We start from the raw sequence: 16,670 nt of genomic DNA on the forward strand, positions 1-16,670 counted from the left end.
ATGTATTATTCTGTTAAGCTCAACTCCCTTCTGAGTCATGAGTGCTCCCAGTTTTCATGTTCTCTAGTGTTTTGTTCATCCTAGCGCTGAATCACCAGTACTTCTGGAGGGGGTGTTTTTCCAATGCTAACTTAATTCCGTCAGTCTAATATTATTGGCATGATTTCTCTCTCTTTTGGTATTTACATCATCCTGAATTTCAGAGTAAGTTAAGATGTATCCAGCTCAGCAACTTTCCCATTTTTGGAAGAACATCAGATACTCCCTGTTTGTAACTTTAAATGTGTCACATACATTTCCTTTCATGTGCAAGAGTCACATGAGTCATGGCCTTGAGAACCGCTTGGTACTCTGGTTGGTTGGTTTTTTCGAAGAAAACTAGTTTGTAAATTAGCAGGATTTTTACATGATATATCACAATATTGGCTTCATTTCTGACAATTGTCACGTCCCGCCAGGGGGGGAGGGGGAAGTAAAATCGTGACACCAAATATGTCACGTTAAGGACTTGAGTCTGGCATGTGGCTAAGGGAGAAGAGGTGGCCCTCCCGTTGAGTCACGAGGTTTAGAAAGGACCCCCTTGCTTTCTAAACTCCTTCTCAGAGAGTGTGGCTGGGTCCAGCCGTAGTCCCAGACTTGGTCAACAGTTTATGTCTAAGGGTTGTGAGGACGACAAGGGTAGCCACACGGCAGAGTCAGCATTTGCCTGCCAGGTCCCTCTCCATCCCACTTGGGAGTGACTCAGATTTGCAAGTTCCCTCGGACTAAATTAAGGTGAAACGACACCAAACGATCAATTAGATGCTTTATTTGTGGTGGAAACAACTTGAACAAGGAACGCATCAACTTGGAAAACTGGGAAAGCACAAAAAGGTTGGCAGCAGGGGCCCTGATTGGAACATTTATAAGAAGGAAAGGAAAGGGAGTAAAAGGAAAGAGAGAGAGATAAAGAGAGATATCACCACCCTTGGATCCCCTGGTGACGATGGCGGGCGTGGCAATCCGCCAGTGATGGGCGCGCACCTGGCTCCTTGGAGGTGTGTCTTTTGGAGGTGTGTCTTTTGTACTCTAGTCCCCGCTGCCGGTTACACCCCTTGAGGCCTTATATGGTTCTTGTTCTAGAAAGTTCTCAATCTTCTGCACAGGCGCCAGTGTGGGGGGTGGTCGTGAGGGGTCTGTTGGGTGGTCGTCAGCCCCTTCCTCAGATCAACTCTGTGTGACCTCTGGCCATACGTGGTGAGTCATTACATAAGGTGCATCAGAACACGGCTCTTACAAGAACACTACAAAACTGCAAAGACACAGGTTCTTGCTAAGTTTGAGGATAAATAGAGCAGAAAACAATGCTTTTATTCTTCTCTAGTTTGATTTTACATTTTCGCTGGATCTTCTTTGAAGCTGGTAACTCATAATTGCAATAATAACAATTCATTCTTTGCAATAATAAAGCTCTGAATTACTGAACAAGTAAAGATCCTGGCTACAGTAATAAAACAGACACTCTAAAAAGCACAGGAGAAATACTGTATGCCAGAATGTTCTAAAATACTCAAATAATTCAGTCTTCTTTGGGACCCAAGAAAAGATATTACGGTCCAGATATGCAAAAAGAGTGAAAATACTGCATAAGCCCCTGTATACTTCACAGTCTCTGTAAAGGTGAAATTGGGTGGTTCTCATAATGAAGAATTGTGAAGAATCAGCATGACTTTCAGTCTTCAGGTATTCAAAGCCACATATAATTTTCAGTCATCACTGTCACTGATCAGAGTATGGGACGTAACTCCTTGGATTGGTTTGAGGGCTCAACTTTTGTTCAGTGCACGTGCCCTTGTTGTGTTGGGTGGATCTTGTAGCAGGACTTCTCAGAGGAATCTCTAAATGACAGGGCAGTAATGTCCCTTGGAGTTTCACTGCAGGTGTGGAAGGTAACAAATGATCATCCTAGTAACAGCCTCGGGACGTTGTTTGTCTCCTTAGTTTTTATATTGATGCCTGGTGACTGTAACAGGGAACTTCCCTCTGGACTGAAGAACAAGATTGCTGCCGACTTTTGGGAGCTTCCTTCAAAGACATTCAGATAGTTGTTCTGTGGATAGAACTGGCATTTTTCCTTCACTTACTTCACTTGACTAAAAACCACACCAAATTCTACTTACTACTTCAAATTTCAAATGGAGATTGATGATTTGTACTCCATTAAAATCTCTGTAGAGTACGAGGTAGGATTTCTGTCATGTGTGCAAGTGTTATTGCACACAAATCAGGCAGTTATTATTCTGAAGAATGGTTAAAATCTGAAGAAGCCAGAAGTAGCTTGAAGGTTCAACAATGGGAAGTACAAGCTTGACTCTGGTCTCCGAAAAGCAGTGTGAATTAAAAGGACTACAAGTCAAGAACAAGGCCAGTATCTCTGTGAGTTACTTCATTCAAATGTAACGAGGGTGTGGAGGGGGAATAAATAACAAGAAATATCAGGATGCATTTGTGCATAACCAGCACTGTTTCAATGATGAAATACAAAGTTTGGGACAGTGTCATTGGTAATTGACAATACACAGCTACGTCTGTCTAATGAAACCTGGCAAATTCATGGCCCTGCTTTTATGGAGCACTGATTAGAGTGGACCTAATGACTGAAACCTTGTTAGATTTGTGAGGAAGACTTCAGTCTTTCTGTTGCGCTGTCATTATTCTGCAGGTGTCCTTAAACAGAGGTGCACGGCATCATCGCTTGCTTGTTTCTTTTCACACTGTCCTTTCAGACACCTGCTTTCTCCTCCAGTTTCTTACCTCAGTACCTCTTTTGGGTGATCCCAGATACATGCAATTTCTTCTCTACACTATTGGGGTATGTATGTGCTGGACCAAGAAATTGTCATCTCCACTATTTAAACACAGTGACAGTGTGGTGGCAGGTTTGCATCAGCTCCCATGTTTCATTTACAGTTTGTCAATATTATGTTTCTTCTGCCTTTACCTCAAGTCCTTTGAGACCCTTTTCTCGCTTGCTCTCATACATACTTACATGCCCTCTTGTGCTTTTCTTTCAAAACATGTAATCTTCTTTTCTCATCCTTTTTTCCTCCTGTATCTTTGTCCTTCTTCATCTTGCTTTTGCTCCCTTTGTCCACTCCCACTGCAGATGTTAGCTATGCTGTAACTTTTCCTTTGTAAAAACACTCTCCATATTGTTCTCACGTTGGCACTGCTGTTGTTTGCTTTCCTAATGCTGCCGTGCAGCCATTTGCTGCCACCTGACGCAGCAATGCAGCTCCCTGCCCGGCCCCAGGCTCCGCTCGCCCCCGGCCGCCTCTGCCTGGCTCTAGTGCTCGCGGCTTGGACCCCCCTTGTTCCCCGGCCAGACCAAAGCACAGCTAGCCTGTGCAAGTACTCACTCCAGTGCTGTCAAAGTGCCCCCTCTGCACAGCTCATTCTGTAGAAGAAAGGAGCTAATGTTAAAACAAGGGAGGTACATTTTCAGATTTAGCCAGGACCATCAAGATGTGCCCTAGCGTGACTTTTCCATGAAGGTAATTGTAAAGTTGCAGTTCTTAACCTGGGTTCACACCTAACAGTCTTACTCCCCAGACCCTCCAAGTATTTTCCTCTTAGAGTTTGGGGAGATGAGTGTCAGCTTGGAGCCCAGTTTGGGGATGCCAGATTATACTTCAGCTTGTCTTTCTGGAAAAATACCGGTCCTGGTTCTGAGCACCCATCTCTGGTGGGAAGCTGGCAGCTTCGGTGGGCTGTGTCTCAGCTAGGACATCCTCTCACCACTGCATGGTATCTTTATTGTGCTGCATTATGGTGAGCAGTGGGTTTGCTTTTAGAAAGCTATTAACTTTGAACTGGGCTTCAGACTGGAAATCACTAGTACATGTGCAAGAGAAAGAAGGATGTTGGAGGTTGTTGTCAGTACAGTAGAAGTTGCTTGCTCAGAGAAGGACATGGAAGACCTTTTGTGATGTTTGCTTATTGCACATACTCTTTCCCTGTGGGACCTCATTTGTGCTTCCATATTTCCTCATATGCCCTACCACTTAATGTTAGTCAATACTGGACATGTACAGCAATGACCACAACAGATAAAAGCATTATTCATTATTATTTTTATACATACTTTCTTGAAAATGGAATTTCAATTTGAGTTACAACTATATAAGCAATTAAGAGATAATTGGAAATGGGTTTGTTACATTAAATGCCTTTCATTTACAAATACCATGACCTCCGGCTCTGCTTCCCTTTATATATGTAGGCTGGCCAGTTGCTACGGCTTGCCTGTAACAGAAATCATGTCATTCCACCACTGCACATAGGAGGGCATGATTTGGAAAGCACATGCCAAAAACCATGGAACATGGCACATGTCCACATCCTCACTCATCCCTGTACTGTCTCATGGGCAATAGTACTGAATAATGCTGCATGATTGTTTTTCCCCCAGTCCTGAGCTTTATTTACTTAATTTTTGTGTGTACCCTTATGGACAGTGACCCATGTCAATTTCTGTTCTGTGGACTCTCAGTAGCACTGAGAGTGTGGGAAACCAGCACAGCTATTGGATTTTGATGCTGTGGAAAAGCTCTGCTTCTGCAAGGCTTTTATTCTTTAATTATGTCCATCTCACTTGACAAAAAAAGAAGTTTGTTCTGAAAGAGAACAACATGAAAGAGAAGAGCCGTTGCCTCTTCATTCAATGTTACCAAGCTCTAGGATTGGTTTTTAATTTTTTGTTCATTTATTATGTTGCAAACTTGCTAAAAAATCCTTCTGGCATTCCCCAAAACACTGTGCACACCCCCCATCTGTTATGGCGGGGATGCCTACGTATTATTGCTCAAAGTAGCAGTCACCAAATTAGTCTTCAGTGCAGAGGTGAAAACATATTCTTCTTTCATGTTCCTCAGCAAAACACCTGTATTTATCAACAAATATTTGTCAACAATATTTAGACTTTGCCACGGGCAAAATATTTTCTTATGTAGCATTTCCCTTCAGTTTTCACTGCGATACAGCATCTTAGAGTTATTAAACTTCACTTTGTTTCTGCTGAGTACTCTATGCAAAAGGATCTTACTTATTACAGCTGTGAAAGAAATTCTCTTCTTTTCCCCAAAAAGTTGTTCTAGAACTTTACTGTTGGCCCTTCATGGGCAGGTTGTACCTAGAGCAGAAGCTGAATCAGACTAGCAAGCAGCCTGATGAGGGAGTGACCTGGTTGTTGTCTCCACTTACTGCATCCCACTCTCTGTATATGTGATGTCTGACAATTTGTTAGTACTAGACTGTACCTATTTAAAATATCATCCACTGACAGCAAATGTTGTTCATTTTGCTGTGCAATTTGAACGAATCAGAATTTCCTGGTACCAGAGAAATCAACCTGCCTTTATTAAAGTAAATTGCCCAACGTTTGTTGAGCTTGGTGGATTCAGGAGCAGAACCTAATTGACAGAGCATTCACTTTCAATGTACAAATTTGAGCTACAGTGAATAACACTCCAGGTCTTCATAACTGTTTCCAATTTTATATGCAGTTAATTCTCCTGTTTACATTTCCATCTTTCTCTATTATGCTGTAGCAATGACACATTGTGTATGCTTTGAGAGTGGATTATATGAAGATATACACTGTTGCATAAGGTTTCTTCTGTCATTGATTTGCATATTGGATCATGTTGTTATTCTGTAAGTTTAAGTTTGCTGTAGGTTTGATAGGTATCGTAAGTTCTGCTAACTGATAATTCTACATAAACCTTCTAAAATTACCACAACCAGAAATACTTCCTTTTGTTCAGCAAAAAGATATCCTCTTTTTTCATTATCTCTTTAGTTAGCTTGATTTTTTTGGATCATTCATATCCTTATTTCACCTACCTAAGTCCCATAGTAGTAAGAGACAACTTGTGTACTGCTCCACCATGGTTCCTGCAGAACTACTGGAGCTCTGGTGGCAGTAGGACTTTCCCTGAGGTGAGGATAACCTGTTTTGTTACACCCCAGTTATAATCTTCAGTTCCTTACTCTTCCACACTCAAGGCCAGCTCCCTTTAAAGTTAAATTTTATTACAGGGACTTTTAGGCAAAGAAAACAAGGGAACTTAATCTCCAGAGGATTTAGCCTTCTGACACCTCTAGATTTTAGGATTTTTTTTGTTTTAAAGTCCATCTTTATATAACTTCCAGTAAGCTGCAGTTACAGTACCAAATTCTCTTCTTAAGGATTAAAGAATATATAGCATTGAAACTACGCTAAATGGAAAACTGCAGGCTGGTGACCCACAAGCAAACGTAAGCTGAAGAGGTGGCACATCTGCATTCCTGATTATTTCTGTAAACCGCACAATTGTTTCAGCTACTCTTTTGGCGCAGTTTCTTCTGGCTGAGCCAGAGTTCAGACCATGGCTAATCTGTGGTCATAACATAACGAGAGCAGAATGTGAAGAGATTTTACTCTTTTGCAGCACAGTTGTGGCAGCTGATCATTTACCTTCAGCTAAAAGCAGGGGCAGGACTAGGAACTTTTCTACCAACCTTTCTTAGTAGTCACAGTGGAAGCCACAGATTTACCAGTTTTTTCCGTGTTTTCTACTGTTGAATCTGCGTATTTGGCCAAGCCCAAGCCATTGTCTTGAATGAAGCGAGTGGTTTTATTCATAACAATTTGACCAGAACTTATTGGATCAGGTAGGAAAAGAGCAAGTGTGTATCCATGTTTTGTTTTGCTTTTCTAGGCTATTTAAAACCTCAGTTTGACAGCCTTTACTTTCAGTACCCTGCTGCCTTTATGCCTAAATGTATTCAGCTGAGCTATTGTGTTCATTTATCACATTCTGGTACAGTTCACTCAGGAGATGGAGCTCACACAGGGTCCTGTACAACGCTGATAATTGACTTGTGTGGGAAACAAGGAATTCAGGAGATCTACCCCAAGAGTGCCAAGCCTTATACAAGTCAATATGACAAAGTTTCCTCCAGTCAGTCACAAAGGCCTGCGCTTTTGAAGGCTGGAAGCTTGACACAGAAACTGGAAACAGTCAATCAGAAGATAATTTTTCTTACAAATGGAACTGGTCATTTTATTTATATATATATATATATATATATATATAAAAATATATATAAATATATATAAAACTGGTAAACCAAGAGTATATGAATCCCAGACAAATCTGCTTCCTGCTCAAAAATTCTTGTGCCTATTGAAGGAACATCTGTGAGACAAAGAAATAAGAGTCCTGTCATGAGGAAGTAGAAAAGAAAGTGGGACCTTAGGGATACGTTCCTCTGAAGTTAGGGTGTAAGAGACCAAGTCTTAATCTTTATTCTGTGTGCATTGGTAATCCTCTCCATTGTAACCGATGCCACTTCTGGCTGTGTTATAATCCATTTTCCTAGAACAGTTTGTACGTATTATAGTCCTTAATTTAGCTTGTATATAAAGCTGGTGAATTCAACAGAATTAATTATTAAGACATTGTAGAGCCTATAGCTAAGATCCTGCTGGACCTCTCAAAACATAAGTTTGATTCTATTAAATTCATTTCATCATGTTAAGAAGTGACTGTGTGACTTTATTTACCCCTGGAGATGAGGACATGGTCTGCATGAGCTTTAAAGATTGTATGTTCTAGTTATAAATATGGTGCAGGCATCAACAGAAATATTCTAACTTAGAAGAGTTTTCCAGTATATCATTTTCTCAAATTCTTAACCTGTTTCAGTAAAAATAGCTATATTTGTTCTTGATGCATGTAGCTGAGGATAGAAACAGGAAAAGCCATAACATGTACTTTCTTGCACACTGTTTATAGAAGAAGGGAGAGACTTATGTCTTGTTGATTATAGGTATTATGCAATTGAGGCAATTTTGCTCATGTCTTTGAAGTAAAGGCACAAAACTTCTTTTTTTTTTTTCTTTGTTATTTTCTTAATTATTTGATTTTCAATTAAATAGAAGTTTGAAAGCTGGAACATTCATACATTTTAAAAGTTGTAAATATAATACTGTTCTTGAATATTTTATTCTGTTTTATTTTGATCTATGTTATGACAGTTGCAATTTCATGATCATGTGCTGTTTTTAACAAAGATTTCTACCACATGAAAATTGTTTGATGAATGATGTAAAAATGTGTAAAAGCTCAAATCAAGGTCAATCAAAAGTATTTGGGGATTTAGGCCAAAGCTGTCAAACATTGAATACCATACCAAACAAAACCAGGTGCAATAGTCAAAATGTTTTGTTTCAATATTTTCTGAAAAAGAACAGTGTGATTTTTTTCCATTTGCTGCCACACTTCCTTTCAAAATTTGTTTCAATTTTAAAACGAAATTCATTTAAAGTTCAGTGAAATTGAACATGCTGGCTAAGAAAGAGAAAAAAAACTTTCTGTTTAAATCTTTCCAATGAAACATCAGTTATTTTAGGTTAGCAAGAGGAATTCTAAATGCTTTTTGGGGGAGGGGCAGGGTGGTGTTAGCCACCCAACTTATGAAATCTCTTATTTACGTACATATGTTCAGGCCTTGTTCAATGTTCAAAGTGTGAAATGAGGCAATAATACAGGATGAGCAAAACAGAAATTCATAATATTCATGTATTAGTTACTGCCTGATGTGGATGTTTGGCAAAGTATAATATAAAGCACTCAATTTGAACCATTAAGCCCAAGAAATACAAATTGCTCTCACATTGAGTGGCTGTGTCTGTCTGAGCTGTAAATAAAGGAGTCGACATGCAGGAAGGCTACAAAATCCTCATGTGTAGGAGGAAGCATCTGGCGTGTGTGGATGTCTGTATCTTAATACGTTTTCTGACTTGGAATGTAAATATTTTGTATCAATTATTATCATAGAATCATAGAATGGTTTGGGTTGGAAGGGACCTTTAAAGGTCATCTAGTCCAACCTCCCTGCAATGAGCAGGGACATCTTCAAGTAGATCGGGTTGCTCAGAGCCCCGTCAACCTGACCTTGAATGTTTCCAGGGATGGGGCATCTACCACCTCTCTGGGCAACCTGTTCTGGTGTTTCACCATCCTCATCGTAAAAAATTTCTTCCTTGTATCTAGTCTGCAAGTCTGATATTCACAGTCGTGATACTGCAAAAATACTTGCAAAGACCTTCGCATGCGGAGTCCAGTAGCATCGTGTCATTCCCTGGCCAGGGATCATTTCATCGATCATAAACACCTGACTAGTATCTACATTTTGAGTGCCTTATGGAGAAATTTTCTTAAATAAATTATTGTATTTCACAGTTAGTAGTGAAGAGAGGTAGACACTTCCATGTGCATGCGATCTCCCTCTGGAAAGCTTTCCAGGCCAAATAGGAAACATGGCATTAGACTCTTAAAAATCAGGAAAAAGTTAAGTACTTACTTTGAAAGCAGTGAATCATACCCACAACTTTTGGTTTTATTTTTCTCACAAGGGTTGATGAGGCTGACTAATTGTAGCAGTCATTTCATGGCCTTACATCATTTCAGTTTTGACAAAGAACAGAAATTATGAATATAGAAGTGGCATGTGGCAGGACAGGCACATGCTCAGAGCTGTCCTTATCTCTCTCAGAGCAAGGTTATATCTACACAATGTCATACACAAACCTGAACTCAGTTCAAGGTAGCTACTCTAATGAGTATACACATTGCAAAACTGCTCAGCTGGGTAAATACTAAGCTGTGGTTAGTCTAATACCAAGCTCTGCAGTACCTCACTTTCTTTAAAGCAAGCGCAGCGCTAATCCAGATGTATCTGTACTGAACTAATCAAACACAGCATAACCAGCCGGTCAAAAGAGGGGATTATCCCACTGTATTCAGCATTGGTGCAGCCTCACCTTGAATACTGTGTGCAGTTTGGGGCCCCACAATTTAAGAAGGATGTGAAGGTCCTTGAATGCATGCAGAGGAAGGCAACAAAGCTGGTGGAAGGACTGGAAGTAATGTCCTATGAGGAGCGGCTGAGGACTCTGGGCTTGTCTGGTTTGGAGAAAAGGAGGCTGAGGGGCGACCTCATTGCTCTCTACAGCTTCCTGAGGAGGGGAAGTGGAGAGGGAGGTGCTGAGCTCTTCTCCCTGGGATCCAGTGATAGAACACATGGGAATGATTCAAAGCTGTGCCAGGAGAGCTTTGGAAACTGGACAGGGCAGTCCAGTTTAGACTGGACATTAGGAAGTATTTCTTTACTGAGAGGGTGGTCAAACACTGGAACAGGCTTCCTAGAGAGGTGGTCGATGCCCCAAGCCTGTCAGTGTTTAAGAGTTATTTGGACAATGCCCTCAATAACATGCTTTAACTTTTGGTCAGCCCTGAATTGGTCAGGCAGTTGGACTAGATGATTGTTGTAGGTCCCTTCCAACTGAAAGAGTCCATTCTGTTCTGTTCAACTACAGCTATAGGGTTGGCAGATCCTCACACTGTGTGTCAGGCTGTGATACTAACACTTCTACACTGCACAAAAGAGATCTTGACCCATCTTTCAAATTTCATTAAAAATGCTGTGTTTCATTTTAACAGCATGTTAGTCTGGCTTATGGATTTGTTTAATGTGTCTCCTTCTGTCTCATGCCATTTTTCCTGACAGACCTTTTGCAGTGGCCACAAATCAGCAAGTGCAGATCACCTGAACTGGAGACATTTTCATGTTATTGGACTGATGGAAATTTTTATAACCTCACTGCTCCAGGAACAATACAGCTATTGTACATGAAAAGGTAATAATGTGGAAAGAACAAAAGAAAGAGGAAAAGAGAGAGAAGTCATATATTTTGCTATGCCTTTTAGCTCATTGCTGTTAATTTTTTGCTATGATATGAGCCATACTGTTTTTAAGGGCATAAAACGGTGTTTTAAGTGCATATTTTTCAATGTTAACATTTGTTGTTAATTATAAGCAATTTGCAGTGACAAGCGTTACTTGGCAGATAATTAAGAACACATTCTTACTAAATTTAGGTTCAGGTTGCAGAATCCAAAACTGAACACTGTGTGGCTTGGGAAAGGAGTTTTTAATAGGGAACTTCAGTTTATTCCTTATCAACCTAACTTGCAGCTGTGATGCAGAGATGTGGAGTTTGGATGCAAGCCCCTTTCAAATTTTTATTGAAGTTTTATAAAGCTCCCATTGGTCAGCTGCTAGATTAAAGTCTGAATGTGCAGGTCCAGGTGAAAAGGCTGCTCTGAGACTGGGGATTATGTTTCATTGAGCCCTGTTCAATTCTGATTCACATTCCACTTAAACTTTTGTAATTCTCAGGTTGTTACAATGATTAAGCCTGAAAGAGGACATAGACATTACCAGTAATGGCTATTAAGGAAAACAGGCCTTTTGTTCACAGGAATAGGAGGATCTGAGTTTCTGTCCCATCTAATGTACTGGCTTTCTACCTTTTGATCTACAGACACTTTCTACTAGTGACAATACATTTGCTTGGCAAACTTAAGCCTAATGAAGAGGCTAGCTTTCTTATGTACTCTTCTGAGACCTCCCAGAAATACAGGGATCCAAGTTCAAACCACTATTTAAGTGTAAATGTTTAGCTGACAGTTGTCGGTGGCATGTACCATGAGGGTACAAACTTTAAAAATGAAACTCTACCATAAAGCAGTACCACATATGTTGAACAGATCATATATTTCATCTTTGTCCTAGAAATTAGTATACTGAAATAAAATATGTGAATTGAACATCCACATTAAAAATATTTCTGTGCAAGCAACATTTAAGGCTCAGGACTGAGTGAACTCTGTCATCTAACCCAGTCTCCTGCTTAACACAAACCATAGTGTCTAACCGCATACACCTTTATCAAGACCTGACTCTGGCAGAGCTACAGCATTTCCTTTAGAAAAGTGTCTGGTCTCATCACCTAAGCACAAGACCTGTGCTTAGTGGCAGAAATGCTTCTTACCCAATTTATGTAGCATCTGCCTTTTTACTTCTTAAGCACCCACTCCAGTATTGAAGGCTGCACTTGGCATAATTGATTTAGCTTAATCTTCTGTACAGCTTCAATAGCTCTTAGTAAGAAAAGGCATTTACGGTATATTTTTAACAAACCAAGACTGTAATTTTTTAAAAGATCCCTGTTCTGTCTATATTTAGGCTGAGAGATAGTATCGAGATAAAGAGCAGCAACAGCAGATCTGTTAGCTATGAGATTTGTTTTTCTAAAGTTACTTCAGAAACAGTGAATAAATGTCTGTCACTTTTCCTGTAGACTTATTTCTAACAATTTAGTCATTCCCATTTTGCTTTAACTGAAGACTTTTGGTTTTGAACCTGCTGAGGAGTTTCAGCTTGGCCAAATGAAAATGACCCTACACAAGTAGCAGTGTTTCTCAGTCTGAGAGTTCATGCTACCCTTTTTAACGCTGCTGGTTTGTCTTTAAGAGATGAAATGAATGTGATATTTCCTGCTGCAATTCTTTTATTTACAAAGAACATTTATGAATTTTTTAACAAAGACAGAATGGAAAAACATAAGAGGTTTCTTGCTAGTAGTTCCAAGCCTGTGTTTTAGAAGTTCTGTATCCCAAGGAATTTAGCCTTTCCTCACTCATACCGCTGTATTTCTCTTCCCTTCATTCACATCCTGCAGTCCTGGGTTGGTTTGTGCCAGGTCTCCTGCAGCATCCACCCTTGGGCACTTTCCCGTGTGAGTGATCAGTGCTCCAGTGCCTACATCCCAATTCAGCTCCCCAGGGCAATGCTCTCCCCTGTCCTTGGCTTTGCAGGTGGTGCAGTACTGATCTGCCATAAGGTCTGGCTTTCACTGTTTCAGACCTCATTATGTAGATGGGCATCTTACTGCAATTTAACTTTGCCTGAACAGCAGTTGCTTAAATGCATATCAAATTTACCTAAGTTTGTGCTTGCTGGTAGTCATTAGCATCTACCAGCATAGCAAGGTGTGCTCTCTGACTGTTCTTTTGGAAGCAGCACCCAAAGCACAGAAATGCCACTACCAGTACATGAGAACCTAAACACATTTATGCAGATTGCTTGGATAGTGGTTTGGCTTCAAAGTCACAATAAATATTGACATGTATTTCTCACTTTCATAGAAGTTATGACTTAACAACAACATGTCTTGTAACATCTATAATTTGTACTTTGTAAGATCTATAAATCTCTCTCTCATGTATATTATATTTTTGTTGTCATTCTAGGAATGATGAAGACTGGAAAGAATGCCCTGATTATATCACTGCAGGAGAAAATAGCTGTTATTTCAACACGTCCTACACCTCTATTTGGATACCATATTGTGTTAAGCTTGCCATTAAAGATGAAGTATTTGATGAAAAATGTTTCAGCGTTGATGAAATAGGTATGCTTCCATTATGCATTTTACCTCTATATTTTTATACCACAATAGGTGTGATTCTATAAGCTTTTGTATTATTCATACTGTATTTAAATTCTTCCTCTCAGAAAGGTTAGTTTCTAAAAAATACGATATATAGGAAGGAATTTGGTTTTGTAACATACATAATGTGATCCACACCAGAAAATATTGCCCAGATTGGAAGAAAGCTAAAAGAATAAAAGCAAATATGTGGTTTCTCTTCTGAATACCAGTGGTCTCTCAAATGTCTGCAGATGAGTGCCTTTGCTGTCACTCTGAGTCCTTTCTAATGGATGCTACATCCCCTTGTTCAGTGTGAGCAAGGATGGCATTAAAATCTTGATTCTGCAAAGTTCTGGAACGAAGCAGTTTTTTGTTCCTGAGTCAACACTAATCTACAGAATCAGGATGTTTAGTGTTTCTGAGCTAGAATTTATATTTATTGCAATATGAGTTGTGACTGTCTGGGACTTTGCAGATGTTACTGCTTGTTCAAAGCGGTGGTGTATGTATATGCAATTAATTTATTCCTGCAAGTGACTAGAATACCCACTGCTGTCTTTTCTTTGGCTGCGCAAAATTAGATTAATTTTTCAGATACCATAGTTTTTCAATGTACTTCTCTATTAGTTACTAAATATTTAATTTATCTCTCTGTGTTACTGCAATTATTGTTTTTATTTCTAGTGAAAACTCTAAATTTAAATTTGGATGGAGAATTTTTTATGTCTCAGTGTTTTGTAAGCTGCTGTTGGGAAATGTAGTGTAATAGGTAATACATTCTTAGTCTTCTTTATTAGTCGCTCAGGTAAGATTTATGCAGAGCATGTCTACCGCCAATGGCAGGGTGCCTTCTTGTTACCAAACTTGTAGTGACTTTGTCATTGATTCATAGGTTTAGATTTTAATCAGCAAATGTGTGGTTAATATGCTTTTTTAGTCCTGAAATCATTTAACAGTGTGTAGTAAGAATGGTCATTTCACATTGAAAACTGGCTGTTTTATTCCAAATACTCTGTTTAAACAGTACTACCTGATCCCCCTGTCCACCTTAACTGGACTCTGCTAAATACTAGTCAGACTGGGATCCATGGGGATATCCAAGTAAGATGGGATCCACCACCAACAGCAGATGTTCAGAAGGGATGGATTACTCTGGAGTATGAATTGCAGTACAAAGAAGTTAATGAGACAAAATGGAAGGAGGTATGAAGCAAATATTTATTATACAATAGTAATAGTACAGCGCAGGCTTGTTCTGTCCCTAACGCTTTTGTACTGTTATGAAAAGCAACAAGTTTGTAATTGCTAACTAGATGATACCTTAAGTCTTAAACAATATACCCATATTCTTCTGAAGTTTTCTAGCAAACATTGTAACTTTATGGGTCAAGATAGTTGGCACACAGGATAATAATGAGACCCTGAAATCCCTGTGTTGTTAGATTAGGAAGTATAGCAATAGTCAGATATATCAAAGTTTTTTCAAGGATAAAATATTTCTCTATTGTTTTCCTAAACCTCAGCTATTTGAAACAGTGCATGGTATTTTTAGTAGTTGGAACAGGAATATTATGGTTAGAAAATATCACTGTGTCAGTCCAGATTTTTCAGGGTACCTGTAAAGTTCTAATATTTATAAATATCATTTCAATAGATTTAAAAAAAGAAAGAAAAGCTTTGACTTATAATTTAAAACTGGGTACAATAAGCAAACAAAAGTAATGCAACATAGATAAGACATACAGATTTCATACCAGCCAGCGATGAGAAATTTGTGACTATATGGATAGTCCATGAAAATATAAAATATATATACCCCAAATCTTTTAAGTTTTCTTTTTGAAAATCACTTAACTTGTCATGTAGTTAGTTTTCCTTTTACGGGAAATAAATTGTACCCAGCTTATCTGAATGCATAGGCTAAGTGCCAGTGTGTCGCGGCATATTCGCATACGGAGAACTCTTCTTGAATACCAGTTCAATGCAATAAGAACGTCATTTCAGAGCAGAACCCTTCCTTTGCTTTCTTATTAATATGAACTGAGTTAACTGTCAGAAGGAAAGTAGATAATACAGTTACGAATTTGTCTTAATCTACAAAAGGCAAATTTACCAATTGAAACATAATCAAACTAGTTTGCTTGCCTTCATCTGTGAAAGACCTTGGACCCCTCCTCACCTCTGATCCTTCTCAGTGTTCACATTTTCTGTTTATCCTACCCCTTATTAGTAAGTCTACAGCTAAACAGGCTTATAATGTCTATAACTTTTTCCTAATACTTGTCTGAATTTCTCTCTATACTGGTTTAAGCTATACTTACTGTACAGCCTTTATATTTTAAAGCCTATGAAATGAGTTAAGTTTAGGCAGTAAATCAATACTCCTTAAGAACTTGAAAATCTGCAGAGTATTTATGGGATTTACAAAATCAGGTGGCAATACGGATACCTCTTTAAAAATGCACATTTTTTATTTTTTTATAAGCCTTTAGGTATCAATCGTATAAATACCCTAATAAAGCTTTGTTCTTGCTTCAGTACCATCAATAAGTCCAGCATGCCTTGACAATAGTTCTTCTCAGGAGAGCAAAGGTTTGAAGATCAGTGTTTCTTCTTTCAGAAAACAGATAAGGAATTGCTGAATACTATACTTGCCTCAAGAAAAATAGTACTATAGATTATGTTGTACTGCAGATGTATTTATTGTATGGTTTTGTGCCTTTCAGCTTAAAAGCACAAACATGGCATAATTCCCTGAGACACTATCAGAGCACAAAAGAGAGATTTCTGAACAAAATCTTGGTCTGGCCTAAGACAATAGCAAAACTCTGAATAACAGCATTGGAGCAACGATTTTACTCTTTGCATTCTTTGCTACGAATATCTTCTGTAATGAGTGTTGAAGCAGTGAAGAGATAAATGTCTAGTTATACTGTTATTACTAGTTTTTTACACAAAGGATAATCTTTGACTGCTTAAATATACCATAATGCTTTGTACATATAATTGATACAAAAATGAATTTATAGTACTTAAATTGTACTAAGTTTCCCCCTTACTGAGACTTGTAATTTTTTGTAATTGTTTGTAATTTTTTTAGAGATTTTGGGATGAACCTGTTTGATTTTTCATGTATATCATTCATTTTTTTCAATCCATTTACTTATTGAAAACAGATAATTTATAAATTGAAAGAGGACTAAAATATTAATTAGTAAAGTGTTATAACAATAAGTCATAGTGATAAGAGGATGAAAATTATTTTCTGAGAAACTTCCTAAAAACAATAAAATCCCCACCCTCA

At 38.7% G+C, this 16,670-nt stretch overlaps 1 protein-coding gene across 2 annotated transcripts in view; it reads left to right on the plus strand.

The window, feature by feature from the left end:
* Window positions 1–16,670, plus strand: part of GHR (growth hormone receptor) — a 137,094-nt gene that overhangs the window by 109,151 nt on the left and 11,273 nt on the right. For both annotated transcript variants that reach the window (XM_072859876.1, XM_072859875.1), the window contains exons 3-5: window positions 10,597–10,726; window positions 13,185–13,345; window positions 14,391–14,569. In XM_072859876.1, the coding sequence (XP_072715977.1) occupies window positions 10,597–10,726; window positions 13,185–13,345; window positions 14,391–14,569 (470 nt within the window). The remainder of the gene's footprint in view (window positions 1–10,596; window positions 10,727–13,184; window positions 13,346–14,390; window positions 14,570–16,670) is intronic.

The sequence above is a fragment of the Ciconia boyciana genome, chromosome 4 (genome assembly GCF_034638445.1).
Source record: "Ciconia boyciana chromosome 4, ASM3463844v1, whole genome shotgun sequence".
Taxonomy (NCBI): domain Eukaryota; kingdom Metazoa; phylum Chordata; class Aves; order Ciconiiformes; family Ciconiidae; genus Ciconia; species Ciconia boyciana.